The sequence below is a fragment of the Heloderma suspectum genome, chromosome 6 (assembly GCF_057233095.1).
Source record: "Heloderma suspectum isolate Gila_16-S chromosome 6, 16-S_ref, whole genome shotgun sequence".
Classification (NCBI taxonomy): Eukaryota; Metazoa; Chordata; class Lepidosauria; order Squamata; family Helodermatidae; genus Heloderma; species Heloderma suspectum.
This window is the reverse complement of record NC_139463.1, coordinates 108,304,062-108,323,993: the sequence shown is the minus strand read 5'-3', so window position 1 is coordinate 108,323,993 and position 19,932 is coordinate 108,304,062. Positions and strand designations below refer to the sequence as shown.

General features: G+C 48.8%; 1 protein-coding gene across 1 annotated transcript in view; it reads left to right on the top strand.

Moving 5' to 3' along the window:
- Window positions 1-1,583: 1,583 nt before the first annotated feature.
- PNP (purine nucleoside phosphorylase) overlaps window positions 1,584-19,932 on the top strand; it is a 29,637-nt gene continuing 11,288 nt past the window's right edge. The window contains exon 1 of the mRNA XM_084806100.1: window positions 1,584-1,914. Coding sequence (XP_084662226.1) covers window positions 1,661-1,914 — 254 coding nt within the window. The 5' untranslated portion in view covers window positions 1,584-1,660. The remainder of the gene's footprint in view (window positions 1,915-19,932) is intronic.

Here is a 19,932-nt window from a genome sequence, read left to right as displayed (position 1 = left end):
CCTCTGAAATCTTGGGTACCACCAGGAGGATATGTGCTGATGAGTATAGCAACCAAGTAGGCCAGTAGGGGATCAGGCAATCTCTTAGGGTGCAATCCTATCGGGATAGGCAGCTGCCTCCGAACACGGAGGCGACCGCCTATCCAATACAGGGCAGAAGGTGTGGAGGGGATTGTCCCCTCTACGCTTCAGCCGCCCTGCATTTGCAGCTAGACAGCCAATTTCGGCTGTCTAGCTGCGGGAAGGCGGAGTGGAGGAAACGGCTGCTGGATGAGACATAGGATATGTTGTACCGGAATTTCTGCCTTCCCCGCCCTGGAACACCCCCTGGGATGCCCTGTTTTCGCCGCTCTGCGCTCCTCTTCTGAGTGTGGAACGCAGGGCTGTTCCAAGCTGCCTGTGAGGCAGTGTGGGAGTAGGGGGAGGTTGCTTCTCCGGAAACTGACCTCGGAGCGTGGGCTCCGAGGTCGGTTCCCAGAAACCAACATATCCTATGGCCGTCTAGCCACTGACTAGCAGCCATAGGATTGCTCCCTTAAGTAATCTAATGAAGTCAGATGGTTTCAGGGATGAGGACACATAAAATAAAGTAAAAATGACATTTGGTCAGATTCAGACTGGGGCTATAAACCTATAGACATTCACCTGGGAATAGGGTTAGGGTATTTTTAGAAATATGGTGTTTTTACTGTAGAATTTTATTGTTCTAAACTGTTTTATTATACACGTTGTACATCGCCCAGAGTGGCTGGGTGACCGGCCAGATGGGCGATTAATAAATTTAATAAATAAATAAATCCCAATGAATTCAGTGGGACTTCCTTCTCAATAGACGTCGTATAGGATTGCGTTGTTGGTTAGATACTAGTTAGATAGTAATAAATGAACTTGAGCACGCTCCGGGAGAGAGCGGAGGACAGGAAGGCCTGGCGTGCAATGGTCCATGGGGTCACGAAGAGTCGGACACGACTGAACAACTGAACAACAACAACAAGACAGTAATAAATGAAATGCTGGGGAGTCTGAATGATCTTCCTCTCGATGTTTGGGACTATCTCTCTCTCTACATATACATATATATATTTATTTTTTACACACACGCACACACAAACCAGGGTCTGCCTGACCGCATCACTGTTGCGTAGTTGCTGCGTCTGTTATTATATTATCTCTAAGATTTACTTTCGATACCACCCAACAGCCAAAGCTCTCTGGGTGGTTCATAAGAATTAAAACCATGCCATACAACATAAGGTACACTACAAACGTTTTGAAACTACGCCACGACACAGAAGCCAGAACGAAACAAATCCTAGCAGCAACGCAAAGGCGTAAAATACAGTAGCGGGTTTAAAACAACAGAAACTGAGACGACTCGGATGCCTGGGAAAATAAGGCTTCCCTTCTCATTTCCCCAGGAGCCCGAAAGGAGCGCAACGCGTGACATCGCCCGCGTGCCAGAACACGCGCGCGCGCGCGGCTTTATGAATGGCATCGTCACCATCATGTCCTTCGCCCTGTGTCATGCGGGGATTCGTCAGCGCCGGATTCCCTGGAACGGCCCCTCGGGGCCGCCCCACCTGCGTTGCCTTTGTTCCCCTCCACGCCGCCTGGAGCCGCGCTGCAGGCGCTGGCGGCGGCGGCGGCATCCCGGGCATGAATGGAGTGGGCAGGGCCAAAGCGGTCCACGGCGATGACGATAGACCCTGGCGTCGCCGTGGCAACCTTTGTTGCCGGCGGAGGAGGCCTGCCATTGGCCGACGCGGCCGTGACGACACGGCTCCCGGTTTCGGAGGCCGGTAAAGCCCTCTGCCTCCCGCGGCGCCGCGCGATTCGCTCGGGGAGAGGTCCGGCCGGCGGGAGGAGGCGCTCACGACCTTGCGGGGACTCAGGCATGGCGAGCCGCGGAGAGAGGTCAGGATCGGGGCGGGGGAGCGGTGTTTTGCGCCGGCCTAAGCGAGGCGATCCGCGCCAGCTCGTGGCTCCTGCATCAGTTGCGGCAAAGATTTAGGGAGCCCCCCCCCCGGAGATCCCCCTTCCCACCTTTTCAGCACTGCTCCCTCGATAGCGTATCTTTCCGACGCATCTGGTGATGGGGGGCCGTAGCCCGCGAAAGCTTATGCCGCAGTACGTGTGTGTGTAGTCTTCAGGATGCCGCAGGACTCTTCGTTATCGCGGAAATAACCCGCCAATTAATAGCACCGAGCGTTTTCATATCGCACTTTTTCCGGAGGGGGTGGGATTCGGAAGGGCTTTAGGTATAATAGGGTCTTGCCACCGTGCTTACTATTCTTGCCACCATGACGGTGTGTGGTGTAGCGGTCAGCGTGTTGGGCTGGGACTCGGGAGATCAGAATCCTAGTCCCTGCTTGGCCATGTAGCTTACCGGGTGATGTTGGGCCAGCCGCACCTACCTCACAGGGTTGTTGTGAGGATAAGACGGAGAGGGGGCTTATGAAGTCCACCTTGGAGGAAAAGGCGGGATATAAGTGTGACCAATAAATAAGATACTGCAGAATGTGGAGCCTGAGGCTGAGAAAGAGTGTCTTGTCGGAGGGCGTCGTCATGCTCATTTATTTATTCTATTGTATTATTTAATTTATATCCTACCTTTTTTCCTCTTGCAAGGAACCCAAGGCAATTTATATGGTCCTCCTCCCCATTTTCTCCTCACAACAACCCTTTGAGGTCGGTTAGGCTGAGAGTCAAGTGATGCGTGGAAAGTAACATGAACAGTGAGGTTCATGACAGAGCGGGGACTAGACTCCTGATCTCCCGGATCCCAGTCCAACCACTACGCCACACGGGCTTTTAGCTTGGCCTTGTAGCACTGGCTCTCACAGTTAGGTTGGGGTTGCTTTGCGCCCCGCCCCCTACACTTTGGGGATCTCTCCAGGCCCCTCCTCTCCCCCTTGCCTATTGTGGGTTCGAAGAACCACACACACACACACACACACACACCCTACAAGTCAAACTTCTGCTCTGGAACAAAGCAGTTTGGGCTGCGAGTGGGGGCACACTGAGAGGGATGGTAGAGTGGGAGTTGGGACCTCTGGGGCCCCCACAGGATGGGGGTGGAGTGAAGTTTGTGGGTAGAAGGCAGCTGGGAGGTAAGAAAGCTGGGTTCGGGGGCAGGGGGTCTAGGCTAGTCACAGGTCTGGAAGAGTGGTCTCTTCTTCTAGCAAGCCAAAGAGGTGAGGACAAGCACCAGGACACCTGGGTTCAGTTCTCAGACTCAGCAGAAGTTGATGGATTACATTTATGAGAATGCAGCAATGTGCACAGCTTCTCTGCCGACCTGCAAAGACCTCACAGTCGTTCATACATATTATTTTGCTTACACACAGAGATGCACGCGCACACACGCACACACACACATATATTTATTCTGCAAGCAGCTCAGGCTGGCTACGTGGGTCCCCTCCCTGTCCCCACTTTTACTCACAACATCCTGCGAGGCAGATTAAATGGCTGAGAGAGAGAGAGGTAGAGCGACTGGCCCAAGATCAGCCAGTGAGCTTCGTGGCGGGGGTTGAACCGTGTTTGAACCTTGTAGTCTTTACAACAACCCCATATTTTATTTATTTATTTATTTATTTATTATTGCATTTATATCTCGCCTTTTTTCCTCTTGCAAGGAAACCAAGGTGGCGTACATAATCCTCCTCTCCATTTTATCCTCACAACAACAACCCTGTGAGGTGGGTCGGGCTGAGAGCCTGTGACTGGCCCAAAGTCACCCATGAGCTTCCATGGCCAATTGGCGACTAGAGCCCAGGTCTCCTGGCTCCAACATTCGAACCACTACACTATTATTATCCCTGAGCTTTCTGTGAATGAGGAATTTTTGCAGCTCCCTCATATTTAATACTGTTAAAAAACGAGGCCAGCTACAAGAGGAGGTGGACCATCCCAGTATCAATTTGGAGAGGAAAGACTGCATCTGTAGGTGATGAATCATGTCAAAAGTTGGGTTTCCTTGAGGCTGCAGTCAGAGCTAGCCTGGGAAATTCCTAGACTTCAGACTGCTCTTACCATCTTTTTCCTAATGATTCACAAACTTGGTTGCATTTTTCCTCCTCCCTTTTGACCTTCAAAAGGTGTCCTGTCTTGTCTCACCTTTTGAGAATATAAATCTTTAGAACAGAAGTGTTGGTGGTGTTTGCTCTTGGGGTTGTGGAAAAGCACTCCAGATGTGCTCAGAAGTTCTCTTTTCTTGATTTCCAAGGCTGAGCCTTGTTATGTGAAGCCATGGTGAAGTTTGATGCAAATCAGATCCTGGTTGTCCCAACCTCTGGGAGGGGAAGGGGGGGGGTCTTGTGGGGGAAGTTCAGGGGAATGGGGGAGTCAGAGGGAGGGAGATACACGCAGGTTAGAAGGTGACTTTAAAGCAGCCTTCTCCAACTGGGCACAGCCTTCTCCAACTAAGTGCCCTCCAGATGGTGGACTACAGCTGCCCTTATCCCTAGACACAATGATGGGAATTGTAGTCCAACAGTCTAAAGGGCTGCCTTGTAGGTTAGGATGTAGGAGGGGCAGGGAGAAAGATCTCAGAAGGGAAGAAGGGAAGTATAAGAAGCTCTTCCCATGGGTACAGATGCGGAGCCCCAGGGCCTAACTGTAAAAGGCTGTATCTTTAGAAGAGCAAAGAGAGGGAGCTTTTAATTTAATTAGCACTTTAAGAGTGCAATCCTATACTTGAGTTAGGCGACAGGACAGCCTGGTGCTCTCTACAAGATATGTTGGACCACAACTCCCATAATCCATAGCCAGCATGGCCAGTGGCTGAGCATTGTGGGAGCTGTAGTCCAACAGTCTGGAAGGTTGGCATAGGATATGCCAGCACAACAAGAGATAAGCCACTGCTGCAAAAGAGACACCGGTGGAACTGCTTAACTAGGTATGCCAGCAGAGCACTCCATTAGAGTATCTTTTATGCTGGTGAAGATGTACCAGTGGTTTATCTCTCTTCCTGGCATGGTTTGTGTCTAGGAATTGCTGGGCCCATGGTCAAAAGTGGTTTATGATCTGGATTGTGGCTGACTTCAGGATAAATTGCGCAAAACATAGGTTTGCATCCTTTATTTCCGGTGTCAAATTTGGTACTGGGTATACACAGATAACTTCTTACAGTGTCAGCACAATGTTTGAAAGGTTGCCTTGATCACACAGGCTGGTGATGCAGTGGTTTTCTTTAAAGCAACTGGCTGTTTAATGGAGTTGGAAGCTTTTAGAAAGCATCCAAGGTACTTGTTCAGGCAAGCGGGTGGTTTTGCTGACAATTCACATAGAATGGTAAGCCGGGACTCTGGAGGATCCTGAATTTGCTTCTGCTTGGCTCATCTGTCTAGCGTGAGTTGCTAAACAAACCAGAAATGGTTTGTTTAATATCTCGTTGAAACCTGGGATCATAGTTTGTTGCTCCCAAACAAGCCAGGATTCGTAAGCCAAGAATAAGCCATACTTTATGATCCTGGCTTGTGAAAGGAGCAACAAGGCAGGGTCCTGGGTGCAGAAGATGTGCTAAACCAGCCTTTCCCAACCTGGTTCCCTCCAGATGTGTTGGACTACAACTCTCATCAGACCCACCCAGCCTAGGGAAAACAAACAATTTCTGGTTTGCTTAGCAGAGGGGTGGGCAACTTGTGGTCCACCAGATGTTTTGGTGTACTACTCCCATCAGCCCTAGCCAGCATAGCCAATGGTGAGGGATGGGAGTTGTAGGCAAAAACGTCTGGAAGGCCACAAGTTGCTCGCTCCTGGTTTAGCAGCTTGTGCTAAGTGGGAGGAACCAAGTGGAAATGCGGCCAATAATCTGTGCTTGAAGAAGAACTTTGTAAGGTCCAGAAACTTGCAACACTTTAAAAACAACTTTTATACTAAATAAGAAATATAAGTTCTTCCACTGGGGGACGGGGAATCCTTGTTGACTCAATAAGAGCTTTTATTGCCCTGTGAAGAAGTAGGTTTGGGGATCTGTCCCCTGGTGGGGCAAGAGGTCTCGTTTTCTTCTCCACTAGTCACTGTTAATGGATAAGAGAACCTGGTTTCTTTTTACAGAACCTTGGACTGACTTCCATAGAAGTGCTCAGATAACTCATTGAGTATATGAGGATTATTCTCTGTGAGGCCAGGATGGAGGTTTCATTATTGATGGACCTGGGTTAAAAGCTTGATTTTTCTACCCTGTTGGTCATGGTCAGTTAATAAGAATCCAGCTTTCTTTTTCTGTGGAACCTTGGACTACTGGGTAGGATGAAGGTGAGGGAATTGCTGATTTGAGGAAACAGGAGACCAGGCATTTATGCTCCGGGGTTGCTGGCATTGATCCAAGCTCAGGTTTTGGAAGTCTCCTTTTTTTCATAGAGGGCTGGTGTGGCCAAGAGATGGCTTGCTAGGTCTGAGCTTCAAAAGATCCAGAATTCAATCCCTGCTCAACCACAAGACCCACTGGGAGACCTTGGGCAACTCAAGGTCTCTCAGTGGCCTGCCTCATAAGACTGTTGTGAAAATAAAAGGTGTGGAGGGCACCATGCATGTAGAAAAATGTTATAGGAGCGATAGGTAGCAGTGATGGTAGTTTTAAAACAGTTGCTTGTCAGACAATAAAGGCAAGTGTGGTAGAATTGTTCCTTCTGAACTTGGGAGAAACTTGAGTGTGTGATGTGATGACGTCTAATGGATCATACATTTCTGGGACTCGTGGAATTCGGGGTTCCTGCATTTCCTTCTCAAAGTAGCTCACGTAGAATACAGGAACATGGAATAAGAGCTCCTTGATTCTTTGGATGGTGTCTAGAAACAGAGAGCAGAAGATGAGATCTAGGGCTGAGATTATTCTGTGTATTCTCATTGAGGGCTGGAAGGGGGATTCTCTTAATTCACAATTATCGGTACTATTTAGATTTACAGCTTAAAAACCAACGGCCATTTCTGTGGTCCTACATATATGGAGGACAAGGCTGATCTAAGCTTGGAATTATTACAGTTTATTTATTACATTTATGACCTGCCTTTTTTTCAAAGTGGCTCTCAAAGCCAACTAATAATAATAAAATACAGATTAAAAGCAAACTCTGAATTAAAACAACATAAAACAACTCAGTTAAAAACACAACAGTAAAAGAAATAGACAGGTTCCATCCAGTTAAAAACCCCTTCAGGAGCAGACCAGCTAAGAAACATCAACATTGTCCAAATAAAATGTGTCTCAGGTAAAAGCTAGAGAAAACAAATGGGTTTTCAGGGCTTTTCTAAAGGCCTGTGATAATGGGGTCTGATGGACACCAGATAGCAATGCTTTCCAAAGGTGGGGGAGCTACCACAGAGCAGGCCATGTCCTTCATACCCACCAACCTAACTGCTCCCGAAAATGGGCAAGTGAGAAGGGCCTCCATTACTGATTGGAGTTAAGTAAGAGCTGTGGGAACCTGTTACTCTGACAACAGTAAGTGCTGTGTAAACACTTTGCGTGGAATGCATCATTATGAATTTTCTGTTTAGCATTTGGGCTATGGATTACAACTATTAGAACAAAAAAAGTAAAAAATTATGCGCCAACCAAAACGGAATTCTGCAACTGTTGCATACATTTCTGCAAATGAAGGCATATGTTTGCTTCTTTCTTGTCATTTATACTGCTTCTCATAATCACAGCAGGGGGACAAAGAATTATGCTAGTCACTGAAAGCCTGTCCAGTAGAAATCCTGCTCAGATCCCTGTGTACACGCGCGTATGCGTGCACACACGTGCTTCTGAGATTTCACCAGGCAGAACCTGTACATTCTTAAATCTGCCTTGGCAGTTAGTCTTAAGGACTAGAAACTTAAAAAAAAAATAGTGAAATGAAGGAATTTCCAGATTTCTTCACCGAAAACCAGTTCTCTGTACTTGGGAGCATGGCAGGTTACAATTATGAAACTCTGGTTTCTGTCCAGCCTTGGGCATTCAACTTCCTTGTTCCTTATCACATCTGGCATGCTGTTGGCTTGGGAGTGGTCACTTACAAACTAACTCACGCCACTGATTACAGCTCACTCACAACAACCCCATGGAGTTGGTTCTCATTGTGCCCATTTCCCGCAGTGGGGAAATGAGGCTGAGAGTTAAAGGTTGGCTCCACTGCATCTCCCTTTCCGGGGGATTGTATATTTGCTTCTTCCTCAGCCACATCACTGCCAAATCAGTTACATCTTAAGTTTGCAGTTGTGTATGAACCTACATGTCCAAAGTGTGTTCTCCATCCGTGGGGTTTTCTAGATGTGGTTTTGGTCTGATTCAGCAAAGCGGTTCTCATAATCCCAGTGGTGCTGAGGGCGATGGCTCTCCCCTTGTGTTTGTCCTCAGCATCCAGCCTTCAAAGGGATGCTTCCCCGAAACACAATTTATTTTTAGCCTTTACAAGTGGGACACTGCAACAAAAAGTTGTGGTGTATCTTCGCCCCCTAACAGTAATACTCCTGTTCAGGGTTCCAGCCACATATCCCATGGCTCCTGGAGGCTGCCGAGCATGCTCAGTCCCCATTGGACTGTTTTGGTGTGTGCGTTATTTATTTATTTATTTATTATTGCATTTATATCCCGCCTTCTTTCCTCTTTCAAGGAACCCAAGGCGGCTTACATTCTCCTCCTCCTCTCCGTTGCATCCTCACAACAAGAACCCTGTGAGGTAGGCTGGGCTGAGAGTCTGTGACTGGCCCAAAGTCACCCAGTGAGCTTCCATGGACAAGTGGGGACTAGAACCCAGATCTCCCGGCTCCCAGTCCGTCACTCTCACCACTACACTACACTGGCTCTGGTTATGTTGTTCTTGCACCCTTAAAAAAAAAGTGTTGTACTTCTGCATATCTTGAAGTTCACAGGAGCACCCTCTTGCCTCCTGCTTGTTTCTCATGGCCTCATTTTGGCCCCAGCCCTGTCAGCACTCAACCACCAGCGTTTGCCATTAGAGGGAATAGCTGGGTCTTATTTGCTGATAGGCCCAGCCTGCCCTACATTTATCTAACCCTTTGAAAGAACTGCCTTGCTGGATCAGGCCAAAGGTCCATCTATCCTTAACGTTCCGACTCCAGCAGCAGCTACCCAGATAGCTCTGGAAGCCGACAGACAGGGCAGTGACAATGGCTGCCCGCTTGTTGTTTGTCCCCAGAGTCAGGAGTCATGCTGATGCAGAGAGACATGGCATGCAATACCAGCCCTGTGCAAACAGGAACGGTTTGTCACGTTCCCGTTCCTTCCTGTTACACCTGAAAGTGGAGCGTGTCGACTATTCTGGGCAAAGGTGGCATTGCGAACACCCTGTTGCAAGTCAGGTAATGCCCAGAAATCAAGGGGGGGGGGGAACCAGTACTTCTCGTTTCTGTCTGTATACGTTCTAAGAAGCTTTTACTCATTGTGGGTCTACCCATCCTGTTTACACACACTCCCCCCCCCCTCTGAGTTCATTTCTCTGCAATGGCACAATTTCCTTCTCAGCTTCTCCCTGCTCCCCCCGCCCCCCATGCATCACAGCCATTCCCACAGGCAGACGGCCAATGAGCGCATTTCCTGGCTCACACACCCCTCCAGCGGAGAGGCCAATCAGAAGCCAGAGATGCTGCCGCATCCCCCCTCCCGCCAAGTGGCGAAGGTGAAGTTATGATGCAAAGTGCCTCTTGAGACATGACTGTACTTCCTGGAATGTTGTTTGGGTCTCTGGGCCTCTGCTGTTTCTCCTGGGGGTTTCCCCCCACCCCCTGCTGCCCTCAATCTGAACCCATCATCTCCTGTTTTCCAGTGCCCCGGAGACCTCTTCTTATAACCTTCCCCAGGCACAAGTCTCAACCGACCTCACTTGTCAGCATAGTCCCTCTTTTCTATTACCTGGCCTTGGTAAATTATTGTCCTTATTTTGCCTTTGGGTGGGGGAAGATTTGGGGTGGAAAGGGAGTGGAGTGTCTTTAAAAAGAAAAAAAATGCTGTTAGTGTGCTAACTTCCCTCTACTCACTGCCTGTTCAGATATTTATATTTGTTATTGCACATTTATTCCACCCTTCCTCCGTGATGCTTAGGGAGGCCTATGTGGTTCTATTTTATCCTCAAAACAACCCTGTGAGGTAGGTTACACTGGGGGGGGGGGGAGTTACTGGCCCAAGATCACCCAATAAGCTTTATATGGTGGCTTCTCAAAGAATTATTATTTAATTATTAAATATGGACCACTGTCCATATTTAAAAATATCTCTAAGCATTTAATGATCTTAGGGCAGGATCAACTTTTCCAGGAGGTCTCTCAGCTCCAGAATCTACAAAACACCCTTTCCGAGAGCCAAAACAGATATGACTTTAAATTTGTGTCTAGCAGCTACATATTTTGTCCATTTTCAATCTAGACTAGGCACAAGGCACAAAAGCCTGAATCGGTCCTGATCCAGATTGGCTCCTTGGCACCTACTCTAGAGTAAAAATGGGGGGAGATATAGTTGCTAGGTACAGATTTAGGGTCGTGTCTCTTTTAACCCTGACCAAAGTCTTCTCTGAGAAACACGATGGAAGAACCACCTGGGCTGCAACCCGAAGGATGCAAGCTTAGACCATTCAGCCCTCCAGATGTGTTGGACTACAACTCCCATCATTCCCAGCTGGCTTGTCTGACTCAGTCAAGGCTAACCCAAGGCTTTTCACTCTCCTGGGTATGCTCCGCATTGGAGAAAGCACAGCCTCACCCCTTTCAGGGGAGCCACAGTGCAAGGCTTCAAGCTAGATCTTTGCCCCATACCTTCCTTTGGGGCTTTTCACTGCAAGCTCCCCCACATCCTGCTGATCATGAACCTGATGTTGAGCCAAGCCAGTCTGGCCTCCCTTGCAGGGTGGATGTGACCCTAATGTGGGATATTGTCTTGTTCTCCCCCCATGTGCACTCCTTTGAGCTTTTAGCCCTGATGACTAATAGAACCTCCAAGTTCAGCTGCAATATACCTCTGAACTGGGGGGGAGGGGAAGGCAGTGGTGAGAGAGGGCTATAACCTTTCTGTCCTGCTTGTGGTCTTCCCAGAAGCACCTTGCTGCCCACCATGGGAAACAGGACGCTGGACTTGATTGGGGTGTTGAAACTCAGGTCCGCAGGCCAAGTCTGGCCCTCCGGGATTTCCCAGAAGGCCATGCCCCCTTCCCCCAGTCCCACCACCTCTCCTCCAACTGCTGATCACTTGGTGGTTTCCCAGTTTTTGCGTGGTTCCCCCTTCCAGTTCTAAAAGGTTGAAATACCTCTCCTAAGGTTTATTTACTGGCAGTAAGGGCTTTAAGCTAAAATACAGTGGTATTTTTCTCCCCGCCCTTTGCCATTGGATGCGGCCCCCAAGAGCGTCTCCGAAACTGAATTTGTCCCTCAGGGTGAAAGAAATTATTATTATTATTTATTACATTTCTATGCTGCCCCATAGCCGAAGCTCTCTGGGTGATTTACAGAAGTGCAGATGGTTCTGCACTCATGGACTACCTCTGGTCTGATCCAGCAGTGACCTACTTCTGCTTTTGTTTTTTTGGGAGCCTCTTAGACAAAAGGTGGAGTGCAAAGGCGGTTAGTAGATACTATTTGGCATAGGGGTGTAATGGGGGGGTCTATGTATTATCTATGCCCAGAGGTGTTTCCAGCATGTTCTGGTGGGCTTGCACATGATCGATTTGCTTACTATGCACTAGGGTGGCCGGGAGTCAATGTAACTCATAAGTAGATTTTCTGGAGAGTTACTTAAGCTCTCTGGGCTGGATCAGGTTCATCCTGGCCATAAAGCGCTTGACCTTCTCCTGGTCCATCGCCCAAGAGGGGTGAACGACTCTGCAGTGCAGAGCAGAGTGTCCAGACTTCGCATTTGTGCGCAAAAGGGGTGGGATAGTTGTGGCCGGCGGCCAGCAACCTGTCATTCATTAACCTGGGAGTGTGCCTGGGGAGGGACGTCCTGTCTGAAGCCCCTGATGCCTAAAGGGTGAGCAAACTGGTCTGGCCTGTTGCGTGCCTTTCATGGCTGTTCAAGGATGCTGAGGCTGCAGACCTAAAGCAGTGGATTTGGAAGGAAGCATCCTTGAATGGCTGTGAAAGGCACGCAAATGCGCAAGACCAGTTTTATTTTCCTGGCCAGTTGGCAGCCCTACTTGGCAAGGTGGAGGTGATGAACACAGGATCTTTATGAGCTTGTGGCCATGGGGTTTGTTGCTTGTTTCATTGAGTGGGGAAATGTTTTGCCCTTAGCAGGGCAGAAGGCAAAAAAACAAGTTATGAACATAACTTGGGATGTCGCAATGTTTTTTCCTCTGCTTTCCTCTTGGTTGCAAATGCCCAGTGCTGATAATGTGCATCACAGATCATAAAAGCATGTGCCCCCAATTTATATATACAGACACATGTACGTGTGTGTGTGTGTGTGTGAGAGAGAGAGAGAGAGAGAGAGAGAGAGGGTGGGGGGGAGCGAGCGAGCAGGATGGGAAGGCGGTGTGGTTGTCTGTCGCTTTCTGCTCCCCACCCACAATGGCAAGCCCTGTCTGCAGCTGTGCTGCAAATAACCTTTTTGTTTCTATAACAGTGATTGTTATTACTACGCAGACCTGTGAGTCAGCTTGGACAACATGACTTTTTGCCAGTAGCATCCGTTTGGATCAGGGTTTCCCCCACTCCGGAGGAGAAAATGGGGCCTGATCTACACATGCATCAGAATTGCGTGGCACAGTGGACTGTACCACTTCAGGTGTATGGGGGGGGTCCACTTTTTGTAAAAAAATAAAAAAAATTGTAAAAATATATTCCCTTGAAAGTAAAAACCAAAAACAACAGAACCAGCACTTGGGTCTAAAGCGGTTCGGTCCTTCCTACTGCCTCATTCTGCTGCATGTGTAGACTGGGGTTCAGTTCTGGTGATTTGGGCCCAAAGTATGAGGAAGCGTTTCCTGCCTTGCCTGGATATCTAATGAAGCTCGAATTAAACCTTGTTCTCCAGAATCAAAAGTGATACTCTATGCAGTTGGGTGTGTTTATCTGTGCAAACAGCCGTTTAGGTCGTGCCTAGGCCCCGTGTGAGTTTGCAGGGACATGTAAGAGGTTTTAGTTTGTTTGCTTGTTTAATTCTATTTATAACCCGCCTTTCATAAAAATGCCAGGGTGGGTAATATTATTAAAACAATAAAATACAATGAGCAATATTAAAACAATAAAATGTGACACATTTAATACAGCCACAGCAATCCAGTTATGTTCGTTGAGTCATCAAAAATGCCCAGGCAAACTGATAGATCTTCACCTGGTGCCAAAATGGCAGTAAAGCATTGGCCGAGGGCCTTCCAGAGTCGGGGCACTACCACAGAGGAGGCCCTGTCTCATATTACCACAGCTGATGTACTTCCACTGGGACAATGAGATGGGCCTCTCCCCCAGATGTAAGGATACAGGGAGAGGTGTTCCTTCAGGTATCTGGGCTCCCAAGGTGTTTGGGGCTTTGAAGGTCAATACCAGCTTAGACAACCAAGAGGGAATCGCCATGGCCTGCCCCAAAGGAATTCTAAGGAAGGGAACAATATTCTTTTTGTCCTGCATATGGTATTCATACTCCTGCAGCCATTCTTGTAATTTGTGCTCATGTGGGTTTCCATAGCCGTGAATAGTGGGAGATTCAGGACAGAGAAAAGGAAGTATTTCTTCACTCTATAGCAAGTCTAATCAGGAACAAATGGGCAAGAGTTTGGCTCCCATCTAGCTTGGCCACCTTCTGTCTCTCCTTATGCCCAGATCCAGCCCTATACTTTTTACTCCAGTTGTCAACCAGCCCATTCTAATTCTGTTAAAACAGTCTGTTTCAGTCCTGGTATGATGAGGCTGTGGGTGCAAGATAACAACATCCGCACCCATCTGGAAGTTCCTCCAAGTCATGCCCCAGTCATGCCCATATCTGCATCAGACGGTTAGGTTCTGTCCAGCCAGCTGCCTGCTGCCACGGCTTACTTAGCATAACCTTTCTGTATGTTTCGATACATATCTATAGCATGCAGGGTTACGTAAGCCCACACTGAAATAAGCAAGCTTTCTCGTGGCACAGCTCTCCCAAGGAAAACACCCCCCAAATATCAGTTTAAACTTGCCCTGGTTTCTCTAATGGTCAGTTGTGCGTAGAGCCACACACTGTTCATATGAGCATGGCGCACCCAGCAAACGAGCCCAGCAAATCCCACACTCAGGGATCTTCTTATTCACCACAGATTGTGGAGGGCATTATGTTAAAGAGGTTATCTCCAAACATGCCAGTGGGCAGCCTCAGTTTTGAGCCCAGCCACAGGATCGGATAAGGTGTCTCGGTGGTGAGGGGAAAATGCGCTCCACGCATGCTCAGAGGCGCTTCCTGCCATCTCATTACTTCACTTGTTCCTGGAGAAGGGCCCTGACTGTTGCAGCCAGGTTCCTGAGCCTCAAATTAAGTCCTCCTGATAAGGGGAAATGTGCCATGGTGAGAGACGCAGAGAAAAGCTCTCCTGAGGATTTGTTCAAGACTGTGGCCTGGGGCCCAGAAGGGAGGAACGAACATTGCCTAAGTTAGCTGTCTCCAACTGGGCATCCTCCAGTTTTATTTCTTTATTGCATTTCTGTACTGCCCTTCTGGAACCGATCAGGGCAGGTTTTACAAAAATTCAGAAAACCAAAAACATAAACAAAGATGTGGTCCCCCCCAAACATTAAAATGCTTCGAACTACAGATGGGTTGGAGTGCACCTCCTATCATCCCAACCAGTGGCTGAGGACGATGGGAGTTGCAGTCCAACACATGTGGGGAGTGCAGGTTGGGGAAGGCTGGCTTAGAAGACAACTGACCTTGTCTGCAACCGTTTTGTTTAGAGAAGTTGCATTTGTTTGGGCTCTGCCCCTGTCTGGACTGGCTCCTCCTTGGTTGAATTCCCATGAGAATGCTGAACTTGGCCCTGATGATTATAGGTTAATCTAAGCATGCCAGCTGGCAGGCAGGATTCCTGGGTCCTTGTTTCCCCTTCCTTCTAAGTGCCTGGGGGGGCAGGCATGGGAAGGCAAAGTATAGCAGCCATCAGGGACTGGAGGGGGATCTAAAACTCAATAGGAAGGTTGCTTTACTTCTTGCTTTTTTAAAAAAAGATCCTATAGGAATATAGGAAGCTGCTGTATAGTGAATCAGAGCATTTGCTGCCATAAGCTGTAGTGATGGCTTTAAATGGGGGTTAGACAAATTCCTGGAGGAGAAGGCTAACAGTGGCTACTGGTCGTGATGGCTATGTGCTATCTGATGGCAGTGAGCCTAGGCGCACCAGTTGCTGGGCAGCATGGGCGGGAGGGTGCTGTTGCGCTCATGCCCTGCTTGTGAGTTTCCTATGGGCAGCTGGTTGGCCACTGTGTGAAGAGAAAAGCATGTAAAGCATGGGCTCTACCACTGAGCTACGACCCCTATCCTGCATGCATTTAACAGCCTCTGTGCTTTTAACCGGGGGGGGGGGGGTGAAGACAGACAGTGGCTTCTTGGTGGGTCTGAGGGAATAGGCTGGCGTGCTTTGGGGGTGACGTCTGATGGGCATGGCGGCAGAGTTAAGTGCAAAAGCTCTCAAGCTGAGTAAAAACAATCTCCTCTGAATTTTACCCATTCCCCACCCCTCCTACCCTGAGGCACATTCTGTAAAAGCTGGCCTGTTCTTGACGCATCAGGTGGCCGCGAAAGATCTTCCCACTTCCCGGAAAGATTTTTTAATAGGTTTAAGCAACAGATTAGAGGGTGACGCCAACAAGCATAGCGTGAGGCACACCGATTTTCACGAGCATCTGAAAAACCCTTTTGCCACAGCTTCCTGGTGTTTTGATGCAGGCTCCGTTTCCCCGCCAGATTTCAGTGGGTCTTTCCCCATTTTAGTTCTATTCACGCAGCTCCTGGCCTGAGCGCTCCCAGGGGCGGGAGGTGCCAACCCTGGGTTGTCTGGCATTAGGTTAAAGTTGCCAAGATTAATGGAGCCTTGTATATTTTGCGAGCTTACATAGAAGGGAGAAATGAGCCAGGAATGGCAGTCTGCAACCCCAGGATGCAATTTCCCGCTTTTTCACCCAGCACAAAGCAGACATGGAAATTCTCCTGGGTTCTGCAGCTGCCCTCCTCCAGCGGCTCTCAAAACCTCTTACCTTCTCTCTGTGTCATTTCCTCTGCCAGGAAGCAGCTGTGTGCCGGCCACCAGAGAATCCCTGCGTGTTGCAAAGGATTCTGGAAACACAAGGGCAGGTTCTAGGCCAGGGTTGTTGAACCTCTTTCAGCCTGAGGGCCAAATTCTGTTTTGGGTGGGGCCAAAATACAACCACCCACCCCAGCATCTCTTAGCTTTAAGCATTTCAACCTTTTAGAATGGGGGAAAATGGTACAAAAGCTGGGCCAACACCAAACGATTGGCAGTTAAGAAAAGAGGCCTAGGGCTCGGGGAACAGAGTGTGGCCATTTGGGGAACCCTGGATGGCTGGATTGGGACCTCAGGTGGTCTGGATTTGTCCCCTGGGCTGCCAGTTCTGCACTCTTGTTGTAGGGTGTTTTCTCCATTTTTCAAGGAAACCATCAGCCTGGTCAGGCCTAGTTGTTGCTCCTCATAAACTCAGAGCGTGCGCTAGAACAGGGGACCTTAGGCCTATGGAATCTAGTTTTTTTTTCTTCTCCTCCTCACTAGAACCCCAAGCTCTCAGGAATTTATTTTTATTTTATTTATTTACAGTATTTGTATACCGCTCCACATCAAAGATTTCGGAGCGGTGAACAACAAGATAAAAGAATAAAACCCCATAATTAAAACAAAACATTTTAAAAGAACAGATTCTGAACTTATTAACCTGGTCACTCAGCTAGTCACTCAGGGAAGGGCTCTTGAAATAACAATGTCATCTGGAGGTGCCAAAAGCAACACAACGTTGGTGCCTGCCTGACTTCCAAATGCAGGGAGTTCCACAGGGAGGGGGCCACCACACTGAAGGCTCTTTTCCTGGTAGACTCCAATTGGGCCATAGGTCCATGTGGAACTACCAAGAGCAAGCCTCCAATGACCTCAGTGACCGGGCAGGTTGACAAGGGAGAGGGCGCTCTCTCAGGTATCCTGGTCCCAAGTTGTTTAGGGCTTTGTACACTAGTACTAATACCTTAAACCCGGCCCAGTAGCGAATAGGCAGCCAGGACAGGTCCCTCAGCAATGGAGTTACATGCTGAAAAGGGGCCGCTCCTGACAACAGCCAAGCTGCTGCATTCTGTACTAGCTCCAGCTTCCGGACCAGCCTCAAGGACAGCCCCACTGGAATTTGTTATTTCAGTGCCAGAACTGGAGTTCACACAAAAATCCTTTTGCCCACAAGTCTGTTCCTATTTTCCCCCACCTCCCACCCCCAATTTGTTGATTTCAGCAGCCTGATTTAGGAGGAAAACCAGGGTTTTTGCTGTTGCTGTTTTTAAAGGATTGGGAGATGGAAACCCACACTGATCTACGGTAAATCACCTGGAGATCTGCCAGTACATTTCGATCAGAGTTCTGTCTGCCCCTGTGCTAGAATGCAGCTAATGCTGCCTTGAGACTGGCTTGGAGGCCAAGGGCAGTATCCAATGGTAGTTCTACATAAACTAGGCCCATTTGTGTCAATGGGTCTACTTTGTGTAGGAGTGCCATTGGATACTGCTCCAAGAAGCTGTTTTCCACCATCACTGGCCATTTTATTATTATTACTGTGCCTCCCTGTCAGTGTATGTGGTGACTTCCAGTGTTGCACGAGCAACATAGACTAGGAATTTACAGTCTCAGATTCTCATTGAAGAATCTCATAGGCTCCTGAGGAAGCCTAAGGATCCTGCCAGTACAGGTTGGAAACCAGAGCCATACTTCACTCAGCGCTGGCTTAAAATAAAGGCAGTTCTGAATTCTTTACTTTCTCTTGGCTTTTTGCATGCAGTTAGGAGAGGGGAATCTTATTTCCTGGGAAGGCTTTTTAATTAATTGGGGCATTAAAATCCTGTTCTTTACACTGTCTCTCTTCCACTCATCCATGCTTGTGTGCATGGCACCCACACACAATTCTTACCTGGTGAAGCCAACTTCCTTTCTGTCGACTGCATGCTTTGAGGAATCTGGTGTGATGATCTGGTGTAATAGCTGAGCACAAGGAATAGTTACAAGTACTTCTTGTTCTGTGAACAGCCTGGACTTCTCCGGTCATATGATGAGCCTGAGAAGACCTTTGGCCACAAGCTTTGCCCTATACTGAATGAGCAGTGCTGTTCCCCAGAAGTGGTTGCTTTTGCATGGCAGGACCTATGAGGCGCTTCTGTCCTGCAGGGTCGAGGTGCCTTCTGCTGAGGGAGCGCTCCCGTTTTTCGGCAATATCACATGTCTCCAGTATCTAGGGATGTGCTACCTTCCCCACCAAATGGAGCCATTGTGATTGCCAACTGACCAAGAGAAAACAACAACAAAAACGACAACCCACCTTTCTCTGCTCCTGCGCCTTCAACGGGGCCTTGCAAAATAGCACCAGGTGAAGCTGTCTAGGATGTGGAGATAAGCCCTCCTAAGGTCTGCGCTTCAAGCTGGTGCGAAAATCACGTCACAGGGGCTGTCGGGAAAAGTTGGCAGCCTTAGCGCTATGTGTAGGGGGTTAGCGAGCTTCGGCTATTGGGCGGTATAGAAATGAAATGAAATGAAATGAAATGAATGAATGAATGAATAAATAAATAAATAAATAGCGTGAGCTCTGCAAGCACCCACAGGGCGGTTCTACGTGTCTCCATTTGCCAGCTGCAGTTCTGAGTTTCTGGTACTTGTCCGTGATAAACAAGGCTGGCTCCAGCGTCAAAGGGAGGCTGGGCAAAGTGCCTCCTTGGGGGGGAGGGGGCTCCTCTATCAGCTGGTCAAGGCTGGAGGGACCAGGCACCATTTTAATTTTCCACAGTGCCCCTTATGTAGTGTCACGCTGGGGCATTGTAGGCATTTTCTTAAAGGGGGAGGCAGGGCAGGCATCAGGAGGGTACCAGGCGATGGAGCCAGCCCTCATGATAAATTACTGTCCTGAGTTTGTCCCGGTACTTGCCTCTGGGCAATGCCTTGTTAAAACTCTGTCGCCTTCCAGATGTGTCAGACCACAGCTGCCAGCCAGCATGGCTGTTGACTGTATAGTCGGGCACATCTGGAGGGCATCAGATTGGGGAAGGCTGGTTCAACCCAAAGACCGAAATCACCCTCTTGGCTTTTAACCCAGGGGAGGAGTTCCTATCGCTGAGTAAATTGGATGGAGGATGCGAGAGTGAGTTAGAGGTGCTCAAGCATGGTGCCCTCCAGATGTTTGCAACCTCAACTCCCATCAACCCCAGCCAGCATGACCAGTGGTCAGGGATGCTGGGAGTTGTAGTCCAAAACACCGGGAGGGCATCAGGTAGCAGAAGGCAGGCCGATGCTAAGGGATTGTGGGAACTGGAGTCCAAGACACCTGGTTGCTTGCCTTTGCTTTAATCAACACACTACACTAGTCCTCATGAGCCCTCGGATGGTATAAAGGTGCCCCTATGTTCATCCAGGGACTGTTGGCGGGGCGTGGACTTACTCGGTCGATCCCACAAAGGCTAAAATGCAGGGAGGGGTGGAAGCCATCTTCATTGGCTTGCGCAAAACCATTGGTTCGTTTCACGGCAGTTGTCCGTAGGGTGTCTTCCGCGATGGAAAGCTACAGAGGCAGTTGCTGCCCAGCCGGTTCACCGAGTGGAAACTTTTAACTCCTGTGCCACCGCTTCACCATTGAAACGGCCTGAGCAGAAGGAACCGGTGGAGGAGGAGGGGGCAGGAGGGACAAACGCTGCTTGCAGGAAGTTACACTGGCATCTAGAGTGTGCGTCAGCACCTTCGGTTAAAATGGAGCTCCTTCTTTTTCAAAGTATTGCAGCCTGATGTGTGT